Below are 24,891 nucleotides of genomic sequence, written 5' to 3' on the forward strand. Positions count from 1 at the left end.
CCTCCCCACCCCCTCCAAGAAATTCTGGGACCCGGTCTACAGGATTGGAAACGCTTGGCCCTCTGGGCTCGCAAGCCAGCGCCCAGCCTCGAGCTAATGTCTTTGAAACGCCCGGGAGGAGTGGGTGAAAGGCGAGCTTGGTCACGATTAAAATAATCTCCCACAGTAGGTTCCCTGGGCTCAAAGCACCTCTTTCAGGGCTCTTCTACTATACAGGGAAGGAGCGAGGAGGAAACAAAACGCCGCCGAGGCCCGGAGCTGTTCAGGGCATCCGCGGCTCAGCCAAGCTGTTGTTTTAAAAGAGCAATAAAAATGAATTATGACTAAACGCCTTCTAACTTAATGCTTTCGGATGGGGATCCCCGGCAAATACGTAAGAGGATTTTTATTTGTGCATGTGTTCCTGCAATTGATCTCTTTGATGACATTCTCATTCATAGAAAGCGGTTGATTTATGAGCATAGGACGAATCGCATCCAGCCGCCGCGCAGCCCTGGCCGGGGCTGAGCCGCCCTGCTCCGCGCCGCGTCTGGGGCCCGGAAACCCGGCGCAATCTCCACACAACCTCGCCGCTGCCGGAATTTAGGGGGTAAAGGGGCGGGGGGAAAGTGGGGAGCAAATGGTTGGAGAAAAATCGCGATTTCATTGTAACTTCCAAGCCTTTGCATTTAAAAGCCGGGTTGGTAAATCAACCGGCACCACACATGTTGCTTACACGCTACATTTTCTCACGGTAAGTAAGTAGCCTGCAGAACAGAGCTCAGAAAGGAAAAAATAAACATGGGAACATGTAAGAAAGGGGAAGAAAAAAAAAAAGAGCAGCCCAATAACACACCCTAGATCATATTTTATTGATGTACCATTTAAAGTGCTTATTTTTTCGTTCTCTAGAAATTGGGTTAATTCATAACCTAGAGTGCAGAAACACACTCCGTTTTAAATCTCGACTTGCTAACCTGGCTTCAAAGCTTTAATGATCCATTATTTGCAATGTAAACAGGTTGAAGAATGAAATATTGATTTTTCTGACCCTGAAAAAAAAGAATACTAGAATGACAGAACCAGAGGATTGAAAAGAACACTTTCTGCAGTGCGCCTTCTAGCTAGTAACCATTGTTTTGTCGTATTTTTGTTTTTAGGTCTGTTTGCCTGAACCCATCAACAGCTGGGAGAGGAATCAACCACTCTGAAAATGTGTGTGTGGGGAGGGGGGGTTGTGGGGGAGGGGCTGGAATGTAGATGTTTTAAACAAACGTGTACAAATAAATGAATTGCTGGTAACTTAGTTATTGACCTGGAGACTGGTAGCTTGTTAAAGAAACTCCACGTTCCTCTTTGCTGGAGTGGGAGGTTTCTGTAGGCACTTTATTTCTCCACTTTGAAAAGCTTCAGTTTGGCCCTTCTCTCTGCCCCATCCTGTTTCTATTGCCCATTCAAATCTATGGCTAGAACCTCTACGCTGAAACCAAATCTATTCCATTCAAAACAAAAAACATTTCTCAGAAGCCGTAGCCATCTTCTGGCTTTCTTTTGTTATTGTTGATGCTGTCTAAAGAAGACTTTAAACATGCCCCTTAATAAACGTACTAAAATTGAAAAAGAAGATAAATTGTGACTAGAATTTTATTTACCAAGTTAGACTAAAAAGAAGAAAAAGAAACCATTATGAGCCATGAGAAAGAGGGGGAGAAAAAAATAGAAAGCTACTTGTAGCAAAGGAGAATTTATTCTACCAAAAATACGCATGACAATGCATCCTAATGTAATACAAAAATAAAAAGAAAGTGAAGATACCATTATATGATCACTTTCTTGCAGGCCTCATAGATTGCTTTCAGGAAATGACATAGAGAGTGGCTGGGTTAAATTTAAAATAACTAAAACTCCAAAATAATCTATAAAAGATGGCTCTGAAACTGGGTCAGAGGGAATCACTAAACAGAAAATCCTCAACATTTAAAGGAAGGAGGGGATAGGTCAAGAAGAAAATAAAATAAAAATCAACTCCCGGAATTAAAGAAGGCAAAACCACCTGGCCAAAGGGGTTTTTGTTTTGTGATGCTTTGTTTTGCTTTAATGTTTTTAGTAATTCAGATGCTGCAAGTCGATTGTGGTGAGTGTGTCTGTAAAAAAGTCAAAGCTGTCAGCTGAAATATCTACGGGACTGTCCAGGGAACCTGGCAAACTGGGCGAGACTGCATCTGAAAGCTGCAGGCAGGAATCTGTGGAGAAAACGTTAAAGTCCTGCAAAGAGGGGACCTCAAGGGCCTCGGGACTGTCATTGTTTAGGCCAGCGCCACAGTTCTGGCCCATTGTTGACAGGCAGTTAGGAACAGTGGGTGACGGGTGCTGAAAATGTTTCAGATTTTTCTCATTGCTGGTTAAAGGCGAAACTGGAAAACTTTGGGAGTCACCATTGTGTCCATTGGGAGCCTGCTGCTGAGAGAGAGAATTTTGCTGAAAAGTGTAACCTTCCCTCTCCAGAAGGGCCCCAGAGACGCTCAGGGCTTGCTCAAAGAGTGACTTCTCTTCCTCCTCCTCCTCCTCTACTTTCTCGGAGTCCTCCAGGCTTTTAAATTTCCCCTCACTATTCTGGTTCTCCTTGCACTGGGTCTGCCTCTTGTGCTTCATCCTCCGGTTCTGAAACCACACTTTCACTTGTCTCTCAGTCAAATCCAGCAGCGCTGCAATCTCCACCCTTCGGGGTCTGCAAAGGTACTTGTTGAAATGAAATTCTTTTTCCAGCTCCAAAAGCTGCGTGTTGGTGTAAGCAGTTCTCAGGCGCCGCGAGCCCCCGCCGCTGCCATCGGCAATTTCCAGGGATTCTGCGGAAAGGGAAACCAACAAGAGACATACGCACAGTTGGAGGTGGAAGGGTCCAAGCGGGGTTATTCCACTGGAGAATAAATATAGCAGAAAAGATCAACTGCAACAAAATGGCCGCCCCTGGATGCCGCACAGCTATTGTGCTGCCTTTCCTGGGAGCCCAGCCCGGGGAGACCCCATCTCCTCCACCTCCATCAAATTCCTGCCTGTAGCCCTCCCCCCCCCATCCGGGAGCAAACTTTATATTAGCCACACCACAATTTATAATTAATGCATCAGCTGCTTAGCTGAGCAAGAGCGATCTATCACTCTTCATTACTGTCAAAAAGCCAAACTCTAGGACAAGGAGACAAGAGGAGGTCAGTTCCAACTCAAATAAATCATCCCACATTACACAAGTTAGGGAAAGTTTCCCCCCCCCTCCCTAAAAATATATATGTCTCGTTGTGGAGTGCAGGAGCCCTGCTCTCTCCAGCAAATCTACTCCTGAACCCACAGGGGAAGGAAAAAGGCAGCCAAGCATCTCTCCCTGTTCCCCTTCTCTTCCAGCCCTCGCTCCCCTCCCCCATAACCGCTCCCGGGGCAGTCCAGAGCGGGAAGAGGGTCCCAGGGACTTGGGGCCAAGTCTACGCACTGACCTTTGTGGCTGAGGCAGGCAGGGCCGGTGGCGGCGGCGGCTGTGGCCGAGGCGGGCGGCAGAGCGGTTTTCTTGGCTGCTTTCTTCTCCTTCATCCAGGGGTACTCAGGCGGCTGCAGGGCGCCTGCGGGCACCGGGCTGCCGCGGCTGCCCACGGGGCTCGGCTTGGGGCGGCCGCCAGAGCTGTGGCGAGGGTGACTGCCCGGGTTCAGGCTGGGAATGGTCTGCTCAAAAGGAGGAGGAATCAGTGTCGAGTGTGAAAGCGTCGAGGTCTTGATTGATGAACTTTGAAATGTATCAGCGACAGGGGGAAAAGATGTCAGGCACTCAGCGAGCGACGGCTGGCTATTGATAAAACCAATCTCTCGCTCAAATTCGTAATTCATGGCCTTCTCCTTGGAGCCCCCTTGGAGAAAAAGTTCCCTCTTCTGGAGGGGCTTTGGGGGGGCAAGGCCCAGGAAAAAAGGCAAGAGCGGAGGAAAAAAAAATCTATCATAGAAGATCGCTGCTGGGGTGTTTTTTTTCTAATTCACTGATTACAGCCGTATGGGGACCGCGCTACTATTAAACTATTGAATTCATGGAGACAAGGTTGAAATTGGACCGAATTGGCTGTCACATGATTGCTTCTGCCCAATGACAATTTGGGCTTTAATCAAAAGAAGCCACTGTCTGTTTGATTGATCCAAAAAAGTCGGGAAGGAACGCCTCATTGGGGGACAGCGAGGCTTTATTTACACTTTTTCAGGGCAAAAATACATATATGTGGTTGTGGATGGGATGCCCCGGAGTGCGTGGGGGCTAGAGTGCCTGCCTGCCTCTTGATCAGCAAGGATCTGCTGCATGCGCTTGGGAGTGTGTGAGTGCGTGAGTGTGAGCGAGTGTGAGTTCTGCTGCCGGTCCCGCCGGCAGCTGCCCTCTGCCTCCCCCACACACTCCGCGCATTGTTTAGGACTGTCGGGAAGACGCCTCGCACCTCACAAATCATTTAAGCACCTCAGTCTGACGCCTGCAGTCATTAACAAAGTAATCCATTAATCTTCAAAGTTTTGACACCCGAGGGCCCCCGCATCCCAGTCACATAAGTTCTGCTAAAGCAAGAGGACTGAGCAGAGGGAAAGGGGAGATGAGAGAGGGAGAAGAAAAAGGGAGGGGGGAGAGAGAGACGGAGAAAGAGGGAACGAAGAAAGAGATTTCTTTTTTTCTCCCTTTTTCTTCTCTTTTCCTCTTCCACCTTTTCTAAAGCAGTTCTTGGATATCTCAGAACTGTTCGCTCGCTCTCTGTCTCTGTTTTCCTCTGTCTCTGTCTTTCCCTCTCTGCCTCTTTCTGCCTTCTCCCCTCCTTCTTCCCCCCCCCACCCTTTACCGCAGCCCCTCGCCCCCCTCCCAGTGCCCAGCCCGTAGTCCGCGCCCCTGGGCCCTGGCCCCGGCCCCGGCCCATTGCCCATTGTTAGCCGGCTTTTCCAAGGCAGCTTTGCATCTGGCTCCGGCGGGAAGCGGAAAACGGGAGGCGATTCTCGAAGCTTCCCGACCTTCCTGCGCCATCAACTTCTCAGGAGTGGCTCCAGAAAGACAGATGCATGTGCCAGGAGAGACAACAGCCCCAAGCCAATGTGTCCAAATCCCCAGTAGCCAGGGAGGCGGCCAGCCAAAGAAATGCCAACCCGAGCAGGCGTGTGTGGCTCCTGGCATTCTGGGTTTCATACCCGTAGGGCTCGGGTTCGGTGAGTATTTCCGATTTCCAGGAAGTCTGGTGGAAGTTAGCAGCAGGGAGGGAGAAGGTGCTTGTTCTTCTTTCTTTTCTCTTCTCCTTGTCCTTGTCGCTGCGATTGGAGGCTGGTAGATTGAGATGGAGCCAGTGCTCCCCTGGGCAGCCTGATTGCCTCCCGAACCATCCTGCTCCTTGAGCACCGGGCATGTTTGCATCCGGCTTATATCGCAGGACCTACCACCGCTGGGGAGAGAAGGCACCCAAGGAGGGATTATGAAGGTTCTCTTTCTCTTCACTGTCTTTTCCAATTCGGAGACTTGAGACTGAGCGCATCTTGGACAGTGCTGGAGGGTTCAAGAGATAACACCTTTAGGTACCAAACAATAACTTTTTAAAAATCCACCAACACAGAAAGGGGGAAGAAGCTGAGAGAGAGATCTGAAGGTACCTCTTTTTCCCAAACCCTAAGGATAGTGATTCGCTTTTGCTTCCTTTGAAATGGACCAAGTGATCAGACTCCCCCAGGCCGGTAGGCAGACATAGGTGGCAGGAAAATAAATCATTCTGATGGCCAGGGAGAGAGAGGTTGTTGGTGGAGAAAAATCTACATAGAAAACAAGAAAGGCCGACCAAGGCGCAAGGGCAGAACTCCATCTCTGAGGCATCAAAAGGGGTTTGGGTTGTAAATGAGATAGTCTCCATCGTTCACTAGCCCTAAGCATGTCTTACAGATAGAGATGCTATTTTGGAAAATGTGAGGTTTTTCAGTTTTCTTGCTTTTATTGCAAACAAAGCTCTGAAGGAAGTCTGGGCACGATCAATCTTGCTCACCAAAAGCCTTGACAGCTTCTGGCCCTTAAGAACACATTTCAGCTTCGAGCTCTTTCCAAGATCAAATGTGGCCGAGCAAAGAGGCAAGCAGGAAACGCAAGTAAACAAGGAAAACTGGTCTTTTTAAAGATAATTTTTAGCAGTGGAAAGGGTTAGAGGGGTGCTTTTAGGAAAGGTACTTTGCGGACTCTGGGATGGTGGCTTTTGGAATTTGCTTTTACCAGAAAGCCTGGAGAAGTTAAAGGAAGGGGACGCTGTGGAGAGGGAGCAACCGCTGCCCCCACATCGCTGAGGCTTTGTCAGGAGCTGCGTGGGTGAGAGCTTTCTGCCCGACTCATCGGCCTTAATTCAAACACCATCTGGAGGAAAACCCTTCCTCTGACTGCTCAACACTAAAATCTCCCCCAAATCTATTACTTTAACTCAGGAGATATTTTAATAAGGATTTCTTTTTAATATCTAGGAAGCTGGGGAGAGATCAATATTTTTTCTTTGAAAGCCAAAATGAATGTCTTCACTGGCAAGATATAGGAAATCATATTAGAATCTAATTTTAAAATCTTACCCTGAGGGAAGGAGGAACCTCCCAAACCATTCCTTCCTCAGCTAAAGGGTGGGTTTTAAACATAGGTTCAAAATAGTAGTATCCCTGAAAGATTTCTCTCCCTGGATGGATGGAAGATCTCTCTCCCTCTCTCCAGAGACACTATTCCTTATTTTCCCAGGTAATATTATGCTCGTCTCTAAAATGATTACTTAAAAGAAGACTCCTGTGTCTGCTCTGTGTGAACAACCAGAAAGGCGGAAGCTCCAGTTCTCACAAAGACTGGTTTCCTAGCCTCTGCATTTCTGAGGTGCGCCATATTTCAGGAGGGAGGTTGGGGGTGAGGGGAAGAAACCTATGACTTCCACAGACCAAACTCTTTATAAAGAAAAGGTATATATACACATATCAGGAGCCCCAGGACAGACCTGGGAAAGCACCTCTGGGTGTGAGAAAAACACCCAGCTCTCTACAAGCGCCTGGTTTTGCATCTTCGAGAGCCTTTTTCTTTTTCCTAAAACGTAAGGAGGCTCCCTAAAGGCAGCTCCAGCAGGCCCAGAAGGTACCCAGAAGTGGCTCCAGTGCCTGTTTCTAAGGATCATCTAAGGGAGCTTTTCAGGGTGGAGATAGAGGCCATTATGATGGATATTTTGGATTGCAAACAAAATGGCGACATTATTCACCTCTGTCTCTGAAAGATACAATCCAGGGAGAAGGGAGGTTTATTTCTCACATCAGATGCTCCCGATTTCCCGATGCAGGCAGCTCCTTGCTTCTAGTTCTGAGTGGGGATGCAGATCTGAGGTTTGCATTTTCTGAATTTGGTGCCTTCTCTGAGCAATTCCTTAATCTGAAGATGAGAATATTTCCCTCTACTGTGTCTGCATTTGCCTTTGCCGGCCAGTCTGTAGGCACCTTATCTTAAATCCAGAAGTGGAAATGTAATATTTAGCTCCTGTAGCATCAAATGAAAGAAGTACTTATAAAATTGCATTTTTATTAGAAAGATACCAATCTCCTTTCTCTCTTCTCCTCCCTCTGGGGCCATAAAAGGGAAGCCGGGAGGGAAGAAGAAATAAATCCAGTAGATGCCAAGTACTAAATTCCGGGAGGAAGCCGATGCTGCGATTCTGGCAGCCCAAGGAAGGGCTTGGGAGGCTCCACTGAGCTGAGCCTCTGTTTTTGCTGAGGACTTGGGTGAGCCCCGGTCCCTTCCGAACTGCCTTGCTTCCAGCGGTGATTTTTGGTGCGATTCTTTCCTCCTGGGGCGATAATGGACCGCAGGGAGGACTCCAAGAAGTCCGATTGCTCATGGAAGTGCTCGGTATCCCTCGCAAGGCTGGATATTCCCGGATGAAGGCGTGGGCAGGTCAGCTCTGACCTGAGGAAGAACATGGAGGAGAGGTTTGACCTGGCTTACCCCCTGCAGGGCCGTGAGGGCACCTGTGCGTCCCCCACCGCTCCTCTAGCCGGCCGCCTTTGTTTCTCCGGCACACGGCGCCGCACAGCCCCTATGCCCTCGGCAGGCCTCGGCGGCAGCTGGGAACCAGACAGCCCAGCTGGGCCGGCCGCAGGCCGTTTCCAGAGCTGCCGCCGCCAGTCGCTTCAGCCGCTTTTCCCGAGAATGCGCGATGCTCCAGGCCCGCCGCCTGGCCAGGCCCCACGCCAGAGCCTGCTCCGGCGAGCGGAGGGCCGCTGCGGCCTGCTAGCCTCCGCCTGAATTCCGCGCAGACCCCCGTCTTCGGCCAAAGAACCCCTTTGGAACATGGATATTACTCAGAATAAAAACTTTATTTTTTTGTTTTGTTTCTCAGAATGTGAGCAGCAAGGAATGTAGAACTCTCAAAACAAATTAGCATTTTTCACAGACTGTTTTTTCAGTTTCGCCGGATGTTACGAATCTAAATCACTGTTTTCAAAAGCTGGATCCTCTCAAGTTTTATTGCATCATTACCGTTTTTATAAAGGAACTATATTTCCCTTTCAAATAAATTTTCTATGTACGCCAATACACCATTGAACAAAAGGCCCAAGAAACCTTCTGAACAATCAGGGTACAGAATTTCTTTAATATAAATACGAACGGGTGGGGATAAATAATATTTAAAACTTAGATTATTCAATGCTTGCAAAAAAAATATAAATAAATCTGACTGTTCACCAGCATACACACACGGAAAGACGTACACTTAGTCATCCTTGCACAGGGAGCCCCTGTTTCAAAGCGCCTTTGATTTTTTTTTTCTCGTTCTTTAGAAGTGCAATTAACAAAAATCTAAAAATTAAAAAAAAAGTAATCGCTTCCCCTCGGGAACCATAATGTACGAACAAATTCACATTGAAGAACTCGGCTAGAAAATTTGTTCATATACCCTGTTTCTGATCGAAGAGTGGAGAAGGTAAAGGGTGCAGGGCCGGCGGCCGAACGAGGGGCGGAAGGAGATAAATATCGCTACTGATACTGACAGCCATTCCAGCAACCAAGATTGCTACGTCACATAAACTATAAAAACGCGTTACGGAAGAAAACAAAACTGGGGGGGAGGAGTGAATAGAAAGAAGGGCGGAGGAGAAGGAAAAGGGAGGCGCATGAAGAACTTTAAACTGAAAAAAAAAAAAAAAGCAACTTAAGATGAAAGGTGGGGGGCTCTCCTGGCGCGCAGCTCCTGGCCCACCATCACAGGTGGGTGAGCTTGGGCGCTTCCTGAATTCTTCCCTGAGAAGGATGGTGGGCGGTAAGGTCCGTGTAGGTGGGGTGTGGCTCCCCTGGCCCCGGCCCGTGGTGGTGGCCGCTACCTAACGGCCCGGCGCCCCCGTAGTCCATGGCAGCCGAGGCGGCGTGGGGGAGGTGAGTCAGGCCAAAGAGGGCCGGCCCGGAGTTGCTCATGGGTTCCACATAGCTGCCCCCCACGAAGACGGGGCTTCCCTGTAGGTGTGGGGTCCCATAGCTGCCGTTGCCCTGCAGGCCATGCGCATGAGGGTCATAGTCGGGGGTGCCGCTCGCCCCTGCCGCTGTGTAGCTCTTCTGTGGGGGCGGTGGGGGTGCACAGCTGGGCAGGGGCGCGGGGTAGGAGGCAGGGGGTAGCCCGTAGGCGCCCTGGGGAGGCTTGGAGAAGGACGGGGGCGACTGGGGCTCATACGGGACGCTGTTGACCAGCGAATGCATAGAGTTCAGATAGCCACCAGCGCCTGGCGGCACAGGGCTGCGACTAGGGGACTGGCCCCCCGACGACGTCAGCATGCCCTTGCCCTTCTGATCCTTCTTGTACTTCATGCGGCGGTTCTGGAACCAGATCTTGATCTGGCGCTCGGTGAGGTTCAGCAGGTTGGCCATCTCCACGCGGCGCGGCCGGCACAGGTAGCGGTTGAAGTGGAACTCCTTCTCCAGCTCCACCAGCTGTGCACTCGTGTAGGCCGTGCGTGCCCGCTTGGACGACGCCTGGCCTGGAGGGCTCTTGTCGCCGGCGCAGCTCTCGCCTGGAGGACATAAGAGAGAGGAAGATGGAGTTAGGGGCTGCCAGTGGCCCCGCCTTTCCCGCCCCCCTCCACCCAGCCCAACCCCTTCTTCCTTCCTCCAGGTCCCACAGATCTCTCCGTGGGTCAGAGCCCAGAGTCGGGGGTGGAGGTCAGGAACAACATGCTGTCCTCTCTCTTGGTGGGGTAATAGCTCTCCCTTCACTGAAAGGGCAAACCACAGGCTTCTCCAAGGGCCAAGGGACAGAAAAAGCAGAACCCCCAAGTTGCCCCCTCCCATTCTCTTCCTGGAGTTATCACTTTTTGCCTTATTTACTGATGGCCTTTGGGCCTGACTGCAAGCTCCCTGTGGGCAAGTCTCTCCATTTTCACAGTAACTGGAATGTGGAGTTCCTCATATAAGGCTAAAAACTCTTTCCCTCTCTCACTGCCTGACTAAATGATTAGACAGTTGCTTCAACTAGCCACTCATTTATATCTATCCAGAGGAGATGGGCAGAATGGAAACCTCAACCTGAAAGGTCTTCTCTGCCCAAAGGAAGAAATCCCATTGAAGTAATCCATCTCCAGAGGGGAGGACCAGGGCTCTGATGCTGGGTCCTATTAGGGTTCCCACGTCATCAAGCAGCCTGGCTCAGGTTTACACCAGAATCTTGTACCCTTCCATCCTCCTTGATCCCCCAAAAGCCTGGCTCTGGAGGGTCCAGATGGTCAGGCTCAGAGCAGAGCACTAGCAACCGGAGAAGGCAGTGGCCAAAGTACCCAAGATGCCGGCAAGGCTGAGGTGGAGCCTTTCCTCCACTGAAGGCTGGATCCAGGAGGCGCATGTGGTTCCCATTAGGATGAAAAGCCTGCATCCCCTCCCCCAGGAGATCCCAGGCTGCCTTCAGGGTACTAAGTCCGAGCAGGGCCTATCCAGAGGTAAGGCAGCCACTCCATCTACTGGAGCAAAAATAAGCTCTGATTATAGGCAAGACATTGATTCTGACTTGGAGAGTGATTAGTTAGTTCTTTTATTCTGCCACATTGCAGTATGGAGAGGGTGTCACTCTCTCATTAAAATGGAGGAGCTGAGTTAAAAAGAGAGACAGTGGAGTTCAGCTTGGCTCTGCCTAGAGGGCTAACTCCAAGAGTGAAACAAGAAGAGGTCTCAACCTGACTAGGCCCCGCTTGCCCTTGAAGAGTTTCACAGAGACCCCTATCAGTTCCCTCTCTGGGGGTTCCTGGCTCACAGGCCTGGCACCTCCCTAGTCACAAAGACTCTGGAAAACTTTGGGGGGGTGGGGCAGTGACGTCCCAGAAATGCTCCAGCGCTCCCAGACCATGCTGGCTGTGGCTGAAGGTGGCTTGGGAGCCTGGAAGCCAGACCAGGGGACTGTCCTCCAGAAGACACCGCTTTACCTGAGCTGGAGCCGCTGGTTTTCTGCTTTGTGTTTTGCCGCGACTCCTTCATCCAGGGGAAGATTTGTTTGGCCACGGTGGGCGAGTTGAGCAGGGGGCTCTTGGCCGCGCTGGCGGGGGCGGGGTTACTGCTGCCATTCTGAGGCGGGGAGACCGAAGAAGGGGGCGGGGGCGCGGCAGGGACAGGCGCAGGAGGCTGCGGCGGGGGCTGAGGCGGTTGTGGGGCAGGGGGCGCGGCCTGGGGCGGTGGCTGGGGCAGGGGAGGCTCGCCCAGGCCTGGGGGCTGGCTGGGCGGACCGCTCAGGGTGCGCAGACAAGCTTCGCTCAGCTCGTGCGCCTTGGGGTGGCCCCCAGCGCTGGCGGGCGACTGGAGTGAACAGGCGGGTCTGTGGTACTCGCCGTCGGCGCCCAGAGACGCGGACGCCGGGTACGGCTGCTGGATGGCATTATAAGCGAACCCGTTGGCTGCCGGGTAGGGGTAGCCACCGTAGATCGCCGAGCTGTCGTAGTAGGTCGCTTTTTGCATCGCGTTGTTTCACGATCCAGATCGCACACTCTGACAGGGGCTTAACACCCGTGAGGGCGCACATTGGCACGCCCCCCGCGGTCACGTGACGCTCCGCCGCCAATGGCCGCCCCGCGCAGACCTGGGGGGCGAGAAGAGCAGCGCGGTGAGGGCTCGGCGCAAATCCATCTTACTCTCAATAGCTAAGTGACATGAAAGCCATAAAAGAAAAAGTGGTCAGCAATATTTAGCAGCACGACTTGGCCCCGGGCGCAGGGAGCCAAGCTATAAAAAGCCGCTGGAATTTACTGGCAGCTACAAATATTTGCTTAACTTGCGTCTGGAGTTGGGGGGTTTTCCGGGCAAAAAGGAGAGTGAGTGAGGGCTGGAAGCCGAGCCTCGGGATATGGGATCCAAAAGGAGAATGCTCCGACAGGCTGGAAAGGAACAGGGTTGGGATCCTTCTTTTTCAGGGGAGGGGGAACTTGGGGTGTCCCTTCTTCTCTCCTCCTTCACCTTGTCCAATGGCCCCACGACTGCTTCCCCTCTGGGGATTTTGGAAGAGGGGCCCTCGAGACGGCAATCAGGGAGCCTGAATCGCCAATTTTTTCTCCACCCCCTCACTTTAGGTCTTCTATTTGCCAAAAGACTCCTAAGCCCAGTGACTTCCCATCCAGACCCTTCTTGGACCTTCCTGCCCCCAAGAGAGGTTTGCACAAAACCTTTTCAGCCAGCTGCCCTACCTGACCCTGCTGGAATTCAGAAGCCCAGCTTGTCAGGCATTTAATCTACCTTTGTGAGGGGATATGACCCACCTCCTCCAAATGAGCCCCTCGTGGCTAAGAGGGCAGAAGGAAAAACTTTGGATGGAATAGCATGCAGGAGCAGGCACAACAACACCTCTGCCCCAGCAAATCACAACTCAAATTGAGGAGAGCACTCTACTTTCTCCCACTATTTCTCAGGCACATCCCAGCAAGCATCCACCACCTCTTTTCCCTAGTTACAGAGGTCCCTCCTGCCTTGGACTTTCTGAGGTGCTGTTATTCAGGGCAACTATCAAATTCTACCTGTTAAAACATGATGGATTAGAGGAAAAAAACAACCCACCAGGAACCTGAAAAACCAGCGTTCATCTCCATGACCACGGCTTGAACTCTCCTTCCAACTTAACGATAATAGGTTCTGTCTTAGAAACTGCTATGTAATTTGATGTATGGGGGTCATTTGGCTCCGGACGAGGGATGGAAGCACAAGCCATAAAATCCTGCCAGAGTTCCCTGATCTTTGTGTGCTGTTGTTGTTATTTTTAACTTGGATTATTTACCTGCTTCAGAAACAGCCAGTAAAGGGTAACGCTGGAAGCCTAAAAAGCAATTGGAAGCCTTCTCAATCGTCTTTTATTTAGAAATCAGTTTACAGAAGTGAAACCTGTTTTCTTTTTATTTTCAGCCTTTGCATGGTCAATGTCTGCTTCTCAGCTCAGAAAAGTTCCCTATGGGTTCCATATATCCTCTCTCACACACACTTTCCCTCCTTCAGAATGTTAGTCCCTCTGGCCATCAAAAACAATTATAATCACAGGTTCAAGAAGAAAACAGTTTATACTTCATGCCCCAACTATATGTATTTGAATCCTAGAATTATTCAGGTTTTTCAGGAAACAGCAGATACTTTGCTAACTAGAAAAAACATAATGTAATAAACATCTACCAATGGATGATTATAATTTTGTTTTTAATAATGGACTTCTTTGGATTTCATTATTAAACCAACACTCTGACCAACATCTGGAAACCAAGCACAATTAATTTTCCAGAACCTCAATTAAATTTACAGCATCTCTTATCCAGAGTTCTTGGGCATGATCCTGAGTCCTGGAATACTGTTTCTCTTTTGGAAATACAGAACTACAGATACCATGACTGAAAGCTAATAAAGGATAAAATAAAGTTTTAAATGGAATAGTAATTTAATGTCTCAATTTCCTGTTCTTTTACCGAAAACAGCTCCTATTACATTTGGCAGTGTTAATGTCTGCCATTATAAATTTTTTAGATACCAAGCTTATGTAAAATAAAACGTCATGTTAAGAAAATTACTTCAGACACTTGAACAGCAAAATATCAGATAAAAAAATTAAGTTCATTTTGAACGTGCAATATTTCAAGTGACCTGCTAGTCCATTATCAGAAGCTACACTGGCCTGATGCTTACTGAAGCCTTTTCATCAAGTTGTGCATTGTTTTACAAAATAACAAAAACATGTCTAAAAAACAAAGAGTACAGCACAGCTCCCATAAATTTAAAATATGAATTCACCTCTGAAATCCCACCAAAGCCTTTCCTATTGTTTGAGGTCAGCAGACAACCACCTTGAGACCCACACAACCTCCCCCAACCCAGCCCCCAAAGTTTGTAATCTAGTGAAGAAGTTGGTTTCCCAGCCAGGAAACTTTGCTTTGTACACCACAAGCAAGGTCTGGGGAGGAATTGTTTTGCAAGGATCTGTTTCTGGATAATAAACCCTGGGTCTAAGAGCTAAAGAAGAATTGAGGAGGCTAAACTGAGTGCAGGAAGCTAGCCTATTGTCTTGAAGATCTGCCCAAATTCAACCTTCTTCCTTAATACACCGCTCCCTCTTGCCATTCTCTCCCGTTCCTCAGCCCGTCATCACCCGGAGTCCAAGGAGAAATATAGGGAAAGAGCCCCTGCATCCCCTCTCCCACTCTGCTCTATACCTCCCAACCCTAGAAAAGTTGAGGCTGGGCTAGGGGAGAGAGAAGAGGTGGGGGCGGGGATGGGAAAGCGGCCTGAACTCGAAGTGTAAGGGTATCAGTCACTGCCGGGAAGGAAGCTCCGGCTTGTGAACTCTTCTTGAACCGAGATTTAAGTCTGCAGCCATAAATCACCGAGACATAAACTCCGCCATTCAGCGCTGAGAGCGGCCGGTTGTGGCCCTGCTTACCTTAACTTCTGACGAGCGCCGCGAGCGCAAGATCGGGTTCGGACTCCGGTCCCCGGCCCGGCTTGGTGGCCCAGCCGGGTCCCCTCGGCGCAGGATGGTCACCGACCCTCAGCATCAGCCGAGACGGCAGACGGGAGGGAGACCCCGAGGCCCGAACGTCGCCGCGCAGAGCGTGGCCGCCTCGCTGCTCCGGCACGGCTTGCCCAGGGCGGACTGGGGCGGCTTGGACCCCCCCTCCCACCCACCCCACCCACCCACCCCTCCCTCCCCCACACCCCCGCCCCCTGCCCTTCCCGAGGGCAGCAGCCGCGGCCCGGAGATAAGCGCTAGCGCGGCGCGAGGCTCTGCCTGGGCTAGTGGCACAGACTTGGGTATGTTTCTTATGAATATTACACGCGGAGCAGCGTCTGGTCGGGGGGTGCGGTAGGGGGTGCTGTGGGCGGGCGGGAGGGGAGGCCAAGGCGGCTGGGGAAGCTCGGGCCGGTGTGGGGGGATGGGGGCTGAGGCAAGGGGAGGAACAGGAGAGAGGGGGGAGCGCAGCGGCGGCAGGAGGAGGGCAGCCTCCCCCACCCTCCAACGCCCTCCCTTTCCTCGCTCCTAGGCGTCACTAAAGTCCAGGAAAATTATGCTAATGAGGACAAACGGCTCTCACAAAGGGGCTCCGGGCTCTGTTTCTTAGGAATCTGTTTGAGATCCACATAACCCTCTGCCCTGGACATCTCCAGTTGTGGGGCAAAGGGAAACAGTGCCAGGAGAAAGGAGTTCTCCAGACTTTGGACACTTAACTTGCCTGCCACCCCCAGTTCAGACACCCCAAAGCCAGTCTTGGAATGGCTGGGATAGGGCTTCCTTTTTCCAGAGCCCTCCCAAAAAGCCACCCTGCGCTGCCTTGGGTCATATTTTTAGACATAAATTGGTTGAAATCATGGCAGCCAGGAGGGAGATGCTCAGAGGGAGATGCACGTTGGTTGGGCAGTGGAATCAGATGCTCTAGGTGCAGGTAGACACCAGGGCGCATAGGACCTAAGTCTCTAGCCCTCTCGTGCCCATTTCACAGCACAGCCACACAGCTCACAGATAAAGCTCTGACCCCAACATAAACTGACACCCATAATATGTTCGTCCCTAATTAGTGGGGTGGGGGACCCTGAACTGAGCAGAGGAAAAGCTCGTTTGCCCAGTAACATCACCATAACTTTAAGGAGGATGGTCTTTCTCCCTCCCCAAGCCTCCCTCTGCTCCCCAGGTTCAAAAGCCCACTCTGCAAGGGTAGTGTGTGGCAAAGAGAGAAATGGAGCTTTCATGCAATTCCAAGGCGTCAACGGCCGGTCCTTCTCAAAGGAAGGTGTTAAAAATATAAGCAGTATGTTTAAACTGTCAGGGAGCCAAAGTGTCACCTTAAAGCAAAAACAAAAACAGGGGAAAAGGCAGAAATCAAAAAGCACTCTGGGCCAGGGTGGCCTCATGCATACCAATGGTTTTTGTCATTTATGGCTGGGCAAGATTTATGACTCGGCGCCCCAAAGCTGTAAACAGAGCACAAAACAGCAAACACTTGCTCCTTATGGCATATTGCGGCGGCACAACATGAAAGGGGGAGTCGGGCCGCGTAGGAGGCGAAAGCCGGCAGCAAAAATCCGCTCGCCGGCATTTTTCTTCAAACCAGCCTGGTCGGATGTGGCATGCGAAGAAAGAAGGCGTGGGTCAATAATCAACCCTCACTTTCTCCTCCAAACTGCTGACTCGACTGTGGCCGCCTTCTCTGTTAAGCCAGCTGCAGGGAAGGCCAGCTCGCCCGTGAGAACCTGCCAGGGGAGGGGACGGTGCCGGCCAAGGAGGCCGAGGGCACCGGAGCCAGGGTTGGGGTGCCTGGGGCGCATACGTTTTCATCGGCGCGCCCTAGTGAACCACACCCGGCAAAACCCGGGGACTAGGCCCGCTGCGTCGCGGGAGCGGAGGGGGACCAGGGTTGGGAGTTAGAGCTTGAGCCTCCATCGCCACAGACTAGGTGCCTCCGGGGCGGAGCGCAGCAGCCGTATAGAAGTGGGGCTCCCACCTCAAGACAAGAGTCCGGCATCCTGGCACTCAGACACCTGGTTGCCCCGGCCTCAGGCCTCTCTGCTAAAACCCAAAGGACTCGCTTTGGAGCAAGCTCGGGCGAAGTGATTTTTAAAATTTCGAAATGGTTGGAGGTTTTTTTTTGTTTGTTACTGTTTTATAAGAAAAAATACACTGCTTCTCGACTTTCACGGCTAGAAACTCCCCGCCGCCGCTGCCGCCGCGTTGCCCGTTCTGAACAAATCCCACAGCAGCTTTCCCGGCTCCGCCAAAGCCACGAGGTTTTCTTTTCTGAGAGGACGCTTTGGCTCCCCCAAATCCCCGCGCTCCCAGAAGTCTCGCCCACTAGGGAGTGGAAGAAAACATCTTCTCACCACTAGAAGGCTATTTGGAGCAGCGAAATGTGCCGTGGGGGCCTTTCTACCCTTCACAGGGATCTCCTGTGAACATGTCTGAGAGGGCACGGGGGGCTCCAGGACTCTGTGCAACCGAGGAAGAAGGTGAGGAAAAATTGTTGGCGGGAAGAGGCGTCAAATTATTGTGGAACTACACTTGCCCATGAGGGCGAGGCTGGGACTTTGAGGGTAGAAAGAAACCAGCTCTTTTTATAGCTCTAGTTTAGCTATAATGGGGTAGCTTTGGCTCTTTCCTGGGAGGAAACACAACTTCCTTTCTATAAACACAACTGACTTCTTCTCACTGTGCATGCTTTTCTACAGAACTCGCTCCAGAGTTCATCGTTAGGTATTTATTCCGCTTGCTGGCAGTAAAGCGACAATAAAAAGATGCCTCTAACAAACCTCCGTTCCCTGTCTCATTCTTTCTAGCGAAACTATATTATTTATGAGTCTTTAACTGGGTCAAAAATCAGCCAGAACTGGGTCATAAATCATATGAAATGCTGACAAGTAATTGAACAGCAATTAAAGCTTACATTTTATTTCCAAGGGGTGTTTTAGAGCACTTGAAACGGCCTCAGTTAAACACGGTTACCGCTGAGGCTGGCAGCAGGGGGGTGGGGCAAAAGCGGCCCTTCTGTTCTGGGGAAGCAAAATCCCACTCAAGTAGGGAAAGCCTGGTTTGATTTTTTTTTTTTCTTTTTTCATGTGCAGAAGGAAAATACTATTTTCAAAAAAAAAAAAACTCCGCAGTGGGGGCAAATCCGATCCCCGATTCCTTGCAGGTACCCCTTCCCCTACTCTAAGGAGCAGAGGAAAGCAGAGCTTCCTCTGCCTTCCTAAGGAGTTCCCACCCTTCCTGGGGTGTGGGGTCCCCAAAGCTCTATTAGCTCGGGCTTTCCCAATAATTTGGAAACACGCAATTTAACTCTCATCTGCCTCCGTCCTGGCTACAGCGCCTTTTCAGGGGCTTTGAAGCTAGAGATATGTCTGCCTCTGCTTCATGCGGACCTTCCTCTGGACGTCGCTCCAGCCCCGGGAGCACCAGCTAGTCCTGAACTCTCCAAGGCGGTCGGGGCGTGAGAAGGGACGCCCAGGCCGTGCGCGCACTGATAAAGCCAGACATCCCCAAACCCAGCCTCGGCTCGCTCCTTCCTCTGTCTTCCTAAGGTTAGAATAAGCGAGGCTCCGGCTTCCAGCACGCCTACTTCCAGCCCAGGTCCCTTTGAGATCTGAACTGCCCTTCTCCACCCCTCCCCGGCAGAGCTTGCTAGCGCACGGGGAAACAATGGCCCGCCCTCTGCGTCCGGCTCCTTCGGTCCCGCGTGTGGGGAAGTGCTCCCTGCAACTCAACACTGAACAAAGTGGCCCGAAAGATCATCGATAAGATGGCAGCGCATCTGCACACTCATCGATTTCCCTCTCCCAGTTACTCCAGCTGCCCAGGTCAGCCGTCACCCTCCATCCCGGCCCGCCGAGAAACCGCGCCAACCGGGGAGAGCTTCCCCTTCTCACCCATCCAGTCCCTACTTGTCCTAGACGTCCTCGCCCGCCCTGCTATCGCTGCGCGGGGAACCTCGGCCCGCGCCAGCGCTTCGGGACCCTCTCTTAGCCTGGGGATCAGTTCCTGGGACTCCAGCCCTGCCCCGTTGCAGTGGACAAAGCCACCCGCGTGCTGGAGGCCGCGGGCCCACCTAGTAGCCCCCAAATACCCCTTCTTTACGCCTCCCAACACTTTCCAGGGAATTAAACTCAGAGTCTGAGGCGCTACTGGTGATCTCTCAAATGGTTTCGGTTCTAAAATGAGAAGCAAAGGAAGAGAGGGACTGAGAGTCCCGTCCGCGAGTCTGGGTCTCCTTGCCTGACCTTTGTCTCTCGCAGCCATAACTCATTCTAGATATGAACAATCAACGGAAATACCTTAAAATAAATTCCATCCTCCTCGTGCGGCCTCTCGTCCCATCAGCTAGCTTGCCCAGAACCGCTCCATGAGCGCCGAAAACTGCAACCTGCTCGGAAAGCGCTCTCCGGAGGAGAAGGGAAGGAGGAGGAGGAGGTGGGTGTGTGGGGGTGGGGGAGAAAAAGCGCTCGCTCAGTACAGAATCTAGAAAAACGTAATCACCGGCGAAGCCCGCCCGGGTCTCCGCTCCAAGTGCCACAATAATGCGCTGTATTATGTGCTCACGTGGTCATACGTCAACTTAAATCCTTTTATTTGAAATAGAGAATCACTGAAGGAACTAGATTTCCAAGCAGAACATTTAGCTTTGAGGGAGGGGAGGTGGAGGGTCTTGACCAGGGACCGGGAAGAGTTTTGTCTCAGGCAAGGGGAAGATGGGGGGGAGGGTGGGTTTCTGGTTCCCCTCCCCCACTTCACCAGGCCGCTTATCTCCGCTTATATTTCTTTAAACACACTCCAAACACAAGGGAACAGCAGTGCTGTCCATATTCTCAGAGTCCACTTAACTTTGCTTACAGCCTCCCACCCACAAACAGGCCAAATCCAGCACACCCAGGCACCCCAACTTCCTCTGGCCCACTGGCCAGTCCATCAAAAGGCAAGGCTCCGGCCCTGTCTCCATTAAAAAAAATCCAGGAACAACTGGCCTGCTCAGTGGACCCCCTCGCAGCCTGCCATTGTATGGAGTTTGCTAACACCCACACCATACACCACAGCCGCTGGAGAAACTAAAAAGGCCTATAATTACCTGACAAAAGGGTAAAGCACCTCCTTCAAGTCCAGTTGGTTTTGGTGAATGAGAGCCCACTAGGAAGGATGTGCTTGGCTCCAGAGTGGTGGGTCAGGATTTTGCAAAATCTAGAGGGACCCAGTGCCCTGCCAAACCGTCGCTTATGCATTTCCTCAGTGCATAGCTGAGTGATACAAGAAATTATAGGTTTCTATAATTTTTTTAGTGATGAAAAATGTAAGGGGAAATGATCTAACTGTCTCCGCAAGAGAAAAAAATCAACCTTCGATGGTGTCCCTTGAGTTAACCTACAAGGCAACCTGGGACCCTCTCCACAGGTGGGTCTGTCCGCCCTCCCCTAAGATACCCCGTTGTCCACCAGCAGAAACTGAATGGGATCAACTCTGCTCAAGAGGGACCTGGCTGAAACAAATAAGCCCTCCCTCCCTCCCCTGCCCCCAGGTTCCACCCCTACTCCTGCCTTCTGCTTGTTGACATTGCCCTCTGATTTCAACACTTTACCCTCTTACAAGTTACCTAAAAAGTTCTTCTTTTTAGGCCTTAGTTTCTGAACTTTGGGAGTGCTCTGGGGCCCAGGAGATCCTCCTGTCTCACTCTTTTTTTCCTTGAGTGGGTCTTCAGCCTGCTCTCCCTAAGTGTGAGGACTCACTTGTAGCAGCTTCCCTCCCCTTCTCCTCTGAAGGGGAACAGAAGAGGCCTAAGAAGAATGTAAGCCCCTCAGGAAGGGGGCCTGGTTATAGGGTGTCCAAATAAGAAGAGCAATAAAAGAGGAGGAGACCTCCCCCACTTGGAAATGAGCCCTGGCCTAAGCTGATGGCAGTATTCTAATGAAGTTTTGTCTGTGACATAGCTGGGAGAGGACCTCTTCGTGAACTTTCCCAGCTCTGACCTAAAGTCAGAGGCCCCCTGCCCCCCATTCCAGCCAGCCTCAAGCTAGAAAGCAAGGCCACAAAGTGAAAACCTGCCTTTCCCAGGTTTGAGGGATGAGGGACAGGACCAAAGGCTGATTTCCAAAAAGGACTCTTCTGTAGCCCAGCTTACTCACCCTTACTGTCCTCTTGCCGCCCCCCCGCCACCCAAATCACTCACAAGGACCTCTCTAAATATCCAAGGAAAGGGCCTGGAGTAGTGCTGAGTTGCTGGCAAACTGCCCCACCACCACCACCAAAGTTCCTGCAAAGGCTTCAACCCGAAGATGAGAAGGGGCCGCCTTCAGAACTCTCAGAACAGTCCGGTGCAAACCAAAACTATTAAGGCCATAAATCAATAGAGGTCATTGGTACTGCTACAGAGAAATGCCTTAACGCCAGCAAGGCCCAGGGCATCTTTGCTCCAGTCTGGAGCCTCCTGGCCTCTACTAACAGCCCAGTTAATGCTCTAACTGCTGTTTAACAATTGATGACTTGGGGTAAGATGAGGTGATTTGGTGGGATGAGAAGGGAGAATCTGAGGAAGTCAAAGGAAATTTCAACAGCTTCCCTAAGGCAGAGCTTGGGCTGAGCAAACCTAGCTCCCTGAACTGCCTTGTCCAGCCACCTGAGGAACCAGCAGCTGAGAGTCCTCTTCCTTCATCCTCTCTGAAATCCACTTTCCTAGAGCAAGGCTGTGACTGTTTTTAAACCCAGTTCCAGAGAATAAGAATAGAGAAGCTCTAGCACCTGGTCCACAGGCTGGGGAAACTGAGCTGCCAGTCCCCCTCCACTCACTACCCAGTCCTCAGCTTGGCCAGGGCTGGGGAGACATGCAGTGATTGAGGTCACCAGGGCCATAATAGGGGAAAGCTGGCTTAGCAGGAGCAGGTGACTAAGGATACAGACCTTTAGTCAATATTTGTAAAGTTGTTGGCAGATTAGATATATCTGTACTCAAACACTGCAATCTGATTTCTCTATCAAAAAATACACTTACCATTTTCCTCCCTTTAGTTAGCTCTAGTGATTTTTCTGCTCAGCATCAGGTAAGGCTCTCTTAGCCCACTTTTTTTGTGGAAGTGATAGATCATTGTTTAACATGAGATATTTCCTGTGGGTGCAACTGCAGTGCAAATGAGCTTCAAGTTCTCTGGACACATGTGGATGTGTATATCATTTTATATTCATGGCTTCAAACTCCTGCACTATTTATATTTATACATGTGGTTCTGTTGTTTGCAGAGATGCAAACCATGTATACACACTGAGTTGCAAATTCCTGAAATGCTCCACCTATGCTTGATAGAAACAGATAAACATACAGTAGGAGAGAAAGTAACCCAGCCTTACTCTCACTCTGTTTACTTCATATCTGATAAAAAAAAAAAATTATTGTATCCAGGACACCAACCATATCAGCCTTAGAGAGCTACTGAATAGCATGCAGTAATTAATTAACAATCTGATATCTATCTGGGGGGCTAATTTTAGGGAAGACCGAGACTTAGAGAAGAGAAAACAAAATCTTAGAGAAAATTTTTTAAAAAGAAGTAATTCCTGAAAAAACAAAGCAAACCCATTCCTTCATACTCTCTTTACCAAGCTTTCAAAAGCTACTCTAGCAGCTCCCTCCCCCAAATAGGCACGTAATTTATGGATCTTTTACAAGGTAATAAACCACAGTAATTACCTCCCTGCATCCCAAACTAAGAGAACAAATTAAGCCAGAACTTGAAAAGAATTTTAAATAGTTTTTTTCTTGTTCTAAATAGGAGAAGAACACGCGGAGATCTAGAAAACCGGTGCTTTTCGCCTAGGAGGACCGCAGATCAGCACCAATAAATGAACTAAGACCTGCTGGCTGCCAAGGCCTAAACATTCGAAACACAGCAATTTCTCTCATGCCAAGGAAACACAAAACAATTTTTGAAACTGCAAGGTAGCAAAACAAGTTTCTTCAATGGAGATCTGGGTCTGACGACCATTTCTGAACTCACAGCCTCTGCAGCCACGGTTGTCAACACGGAGAGCGGCCCAAGCAGCGGCCACTGCGCCTGTGGCCTCCACTTGCTTTTGCCCCGCTGTTCTGTGTGGTGGTTTGTTTGGGGCTTGTAGGAAGAAACAAACACCCCCTCCTCTGGCTTTCCCCCCATATCTTTGGTCTCTGCAAACGACCCTCCTGCACACCGCCGGCTTTGGTGGCAAACCTTTTGTCTGCCTGCAGCCCCACACTTCTCCGGGCGGCGTGCAGCTAAAGCCGGATAACTCCTCAGGAGTTAAATATTGACCAGAATCTCCTTCAAACGGCTGGGCTGCGGTTACTGTAGCCGGGGAGGGTAAACTCATTCCAATAGCTCGGTGCAAAGTATGGTGTGGCTAAGAATTTTGATGCAGCGCTTACCTCGAAAGAAGTTTAAGTCAGAACCAGGAATTGTCTCCAGCTCCAGGCGTACAGTGAATCGCCTTTTCCGGTGCCCAGGCGCTCTGCGGACAAATAAACAGCAAAGGGTGAACGGTGGCTGCAAAGGAAGGGAGTTGGAGGATCGGAGTAGAACGCATGGACGGCGCGGGTGTCCGGGTGGCCCCTGGGGTGGCACGGGCACGGAGGAGTCGCCAAGGCACTCGTCCATGCGGCGCACTCATTGCTCGAAAGGTTCCAGTCTACAAATGGCCTGGAGATGGTAATTTATTTTTGTAAAATAAATACATACTCCATCTCCGCACCCACACTCTCTCCTTTTTCTTTCTTTTTTGGGGTGGGTGGGTGGGTGGGAGAGGAAAGGGGGAGGAAAATGAGGGAGGCGAGGACGGTGAAGAGGCAGAAGAAGCTTTGAAGCACTGCCGGCTCCGCTGGGAAAGCTCCTGGAGCACCCCAACTTGGGGAATGTGAATGCATGCTTTATTTTCTTTTGCTAACAAAGGGAAGCCTTGTCTGGGAGCATTCAATCACCGATTCTCCTGAAACCTCACTAATAGTGTTCATTTCTGTTGGCGCGAAATCAGACCCGGGCCAGGGGCAGTCTTGGAAGGTTTTGTCTTCTGGTTAATTAAGCCCTGGGCGCACTGTTTCTTGGTCCCAGTGGGCTGGCAGGATTACCACAGCACCCAATCCCTCAGAACGGACCAATTACAACTGCTGGACACTGGGAATGACACGGGAGCTGGGCAATACCCGTTCAGGGAGCCCCATCCAGCCCAGTCTCACCCAGGACCAACCAGCAGGCTCATCAACCTAATTCTGTTGCAATCTCACCCCTCAGAATATTTGCAACCCTCTCCTGATCTCTGGCCAGCAAATTGTCATTGAGCAGTCAGCCAACCTTCTGGGGACTGAAACATTGGGAAAGGAGCAAAGAATTGTCCTCTGCACTGGGCCCTGGCTTTAATATGCTCTCCCGCTTCTCTGGGACTCTGTCCGACCAGTTGCTTCTATCCCTGCCACGGCCTGCTCCGTCACCCAGGCCCCAGGGAACCTCTTCCCATTCCAGCCTGCCAAAGCCAGCCCTCAGCTGACTGTCCTGTGTCCATGCAGTCCTGCTGGTAGTGCCAAGTGGGGCTACGAAATAACTGACAATCCCCGCACCCCTGGCTTTGGGCCCCCCCCCCCAGCACCCAGCACGCTAAAAAGTGGCGGCAAACCAGCAACTGCTCTCTGCCACCACCTTGACCTGCAAGCCCCTCCCTCCACCAGACATTAGGACTGGAAATTCAGGCTGGGCCCCTTTCTCTTCTTCAAACGTGCTCTCTGTGTTCCCAAAGGGGGTGCCTGAGCTAGGTGGGGCTTGGCCATTCTGCACTCTGCAACTCAACTTGGCCCCAGAAAGATCCACTTTGCCACCATCCACTGCCTGTCCCCACCTCTTAGGAGTATTGTAATTATTATGGCTATTATTATTGTTGCTATTTCCTTATCCTC

General features: G+C 50.9%; 2 protein-coding genes across 2 annotated transcripts; both read right to left on the minus strand.

Annotated features, from left to right (window-relative positions):
- Positions 1 to 1,190: 1,190 nt before the first annotated feature.
- HOXA2 (homeobox A2) lies at positions 1,191 to 4,169 on the minus strand. Its single transcript, XM_003407062.4, has 2 exons — positions 3,465 to 4,169; positions 1,191 to 2,825 (listed from the first exon to the last, which is right to left on the minus strand). Exons 1-2 carry the CDS (start codon positions 3,847 to 3,849, stop codon positions 2,083 to 2,085), a joined length of 1,128 nt encoding a protein of 375 aa, XP_003407110.2. The 5' UTR covers positions 3,850 to 4,169; the 3' UTR covers positions 1,191 to 2,082.
- A 5,057-nt stretch (positions 4,170 to 9,226) lies between these two features.
- Positions 9,227 to 11,950, minus strand: HOXA3 (homeobox A3). Its single transcript, XM_003407060.4, has 2 exons — positions 11,425 to 11,950; positions 9,227 to 10,026 (listed from the first exon to the last, which is right to left on the minus strand). The coding sequence occupies exons 1-2, from the start codon at positions 11,948 to 11,950 to the stop codon at positions 9,227 to 9,229; spliced, it is 1,326 nt and encodes a 441-aa protein (XP_003407108.1).
- Positions 11,951 to 24,891: the final 12,941 nt, after the last annotated feature.

Source organism: Loxodonta africana, chromosome 8, assembly GCF_030014295.1.
Source record: "Loxodonta africana isolate mLoxAfr1 chromosome 8, mLoxAfr1.hap2, whole genome shotgun sequence".
NCBI lineage: Eukaryota > Metazoa > Chordata > Mammalia > Proboscidea > Elephantidae > Loxodonta > Loxodonta africana.

What these genes read in the sequence shown, in the direction of transcription:
- HOXA2 (XM_003407062.4), bottom strand. Translation starts at nt 3,849, where the DNA reads ATGAATTACGAATTTGAGCGAGAGATTGGTTTTATCAATAGCCAGCCG. An exon ending in TGCCTGCCTCAGCCACAAAG is followed by an intron (nt 2,826 to 3,464) that starts GTCAGTGCGTAG and finishes CCCTTTCCGCAG; the next exon opens with AATCCCTGGAAATTGCCGAT.
- HOXA3 (XM_003407060.4), bottom strand. Translation starts at nt 11,950, where the DNA reads ATGCAAAAAGCGACCTACTACGACAGCTCGGCGATCTACGGTGGCTAC. An exon ending in AACCAGCGGCTCCAGCTCAG is followed by an intron (nt 10,027 to 11,424) that starts GTAAAGCGGTGT and finishes TATGTCCTCCAG; the next exon opens with GCGAGAGCTGCGCCGGCGAC.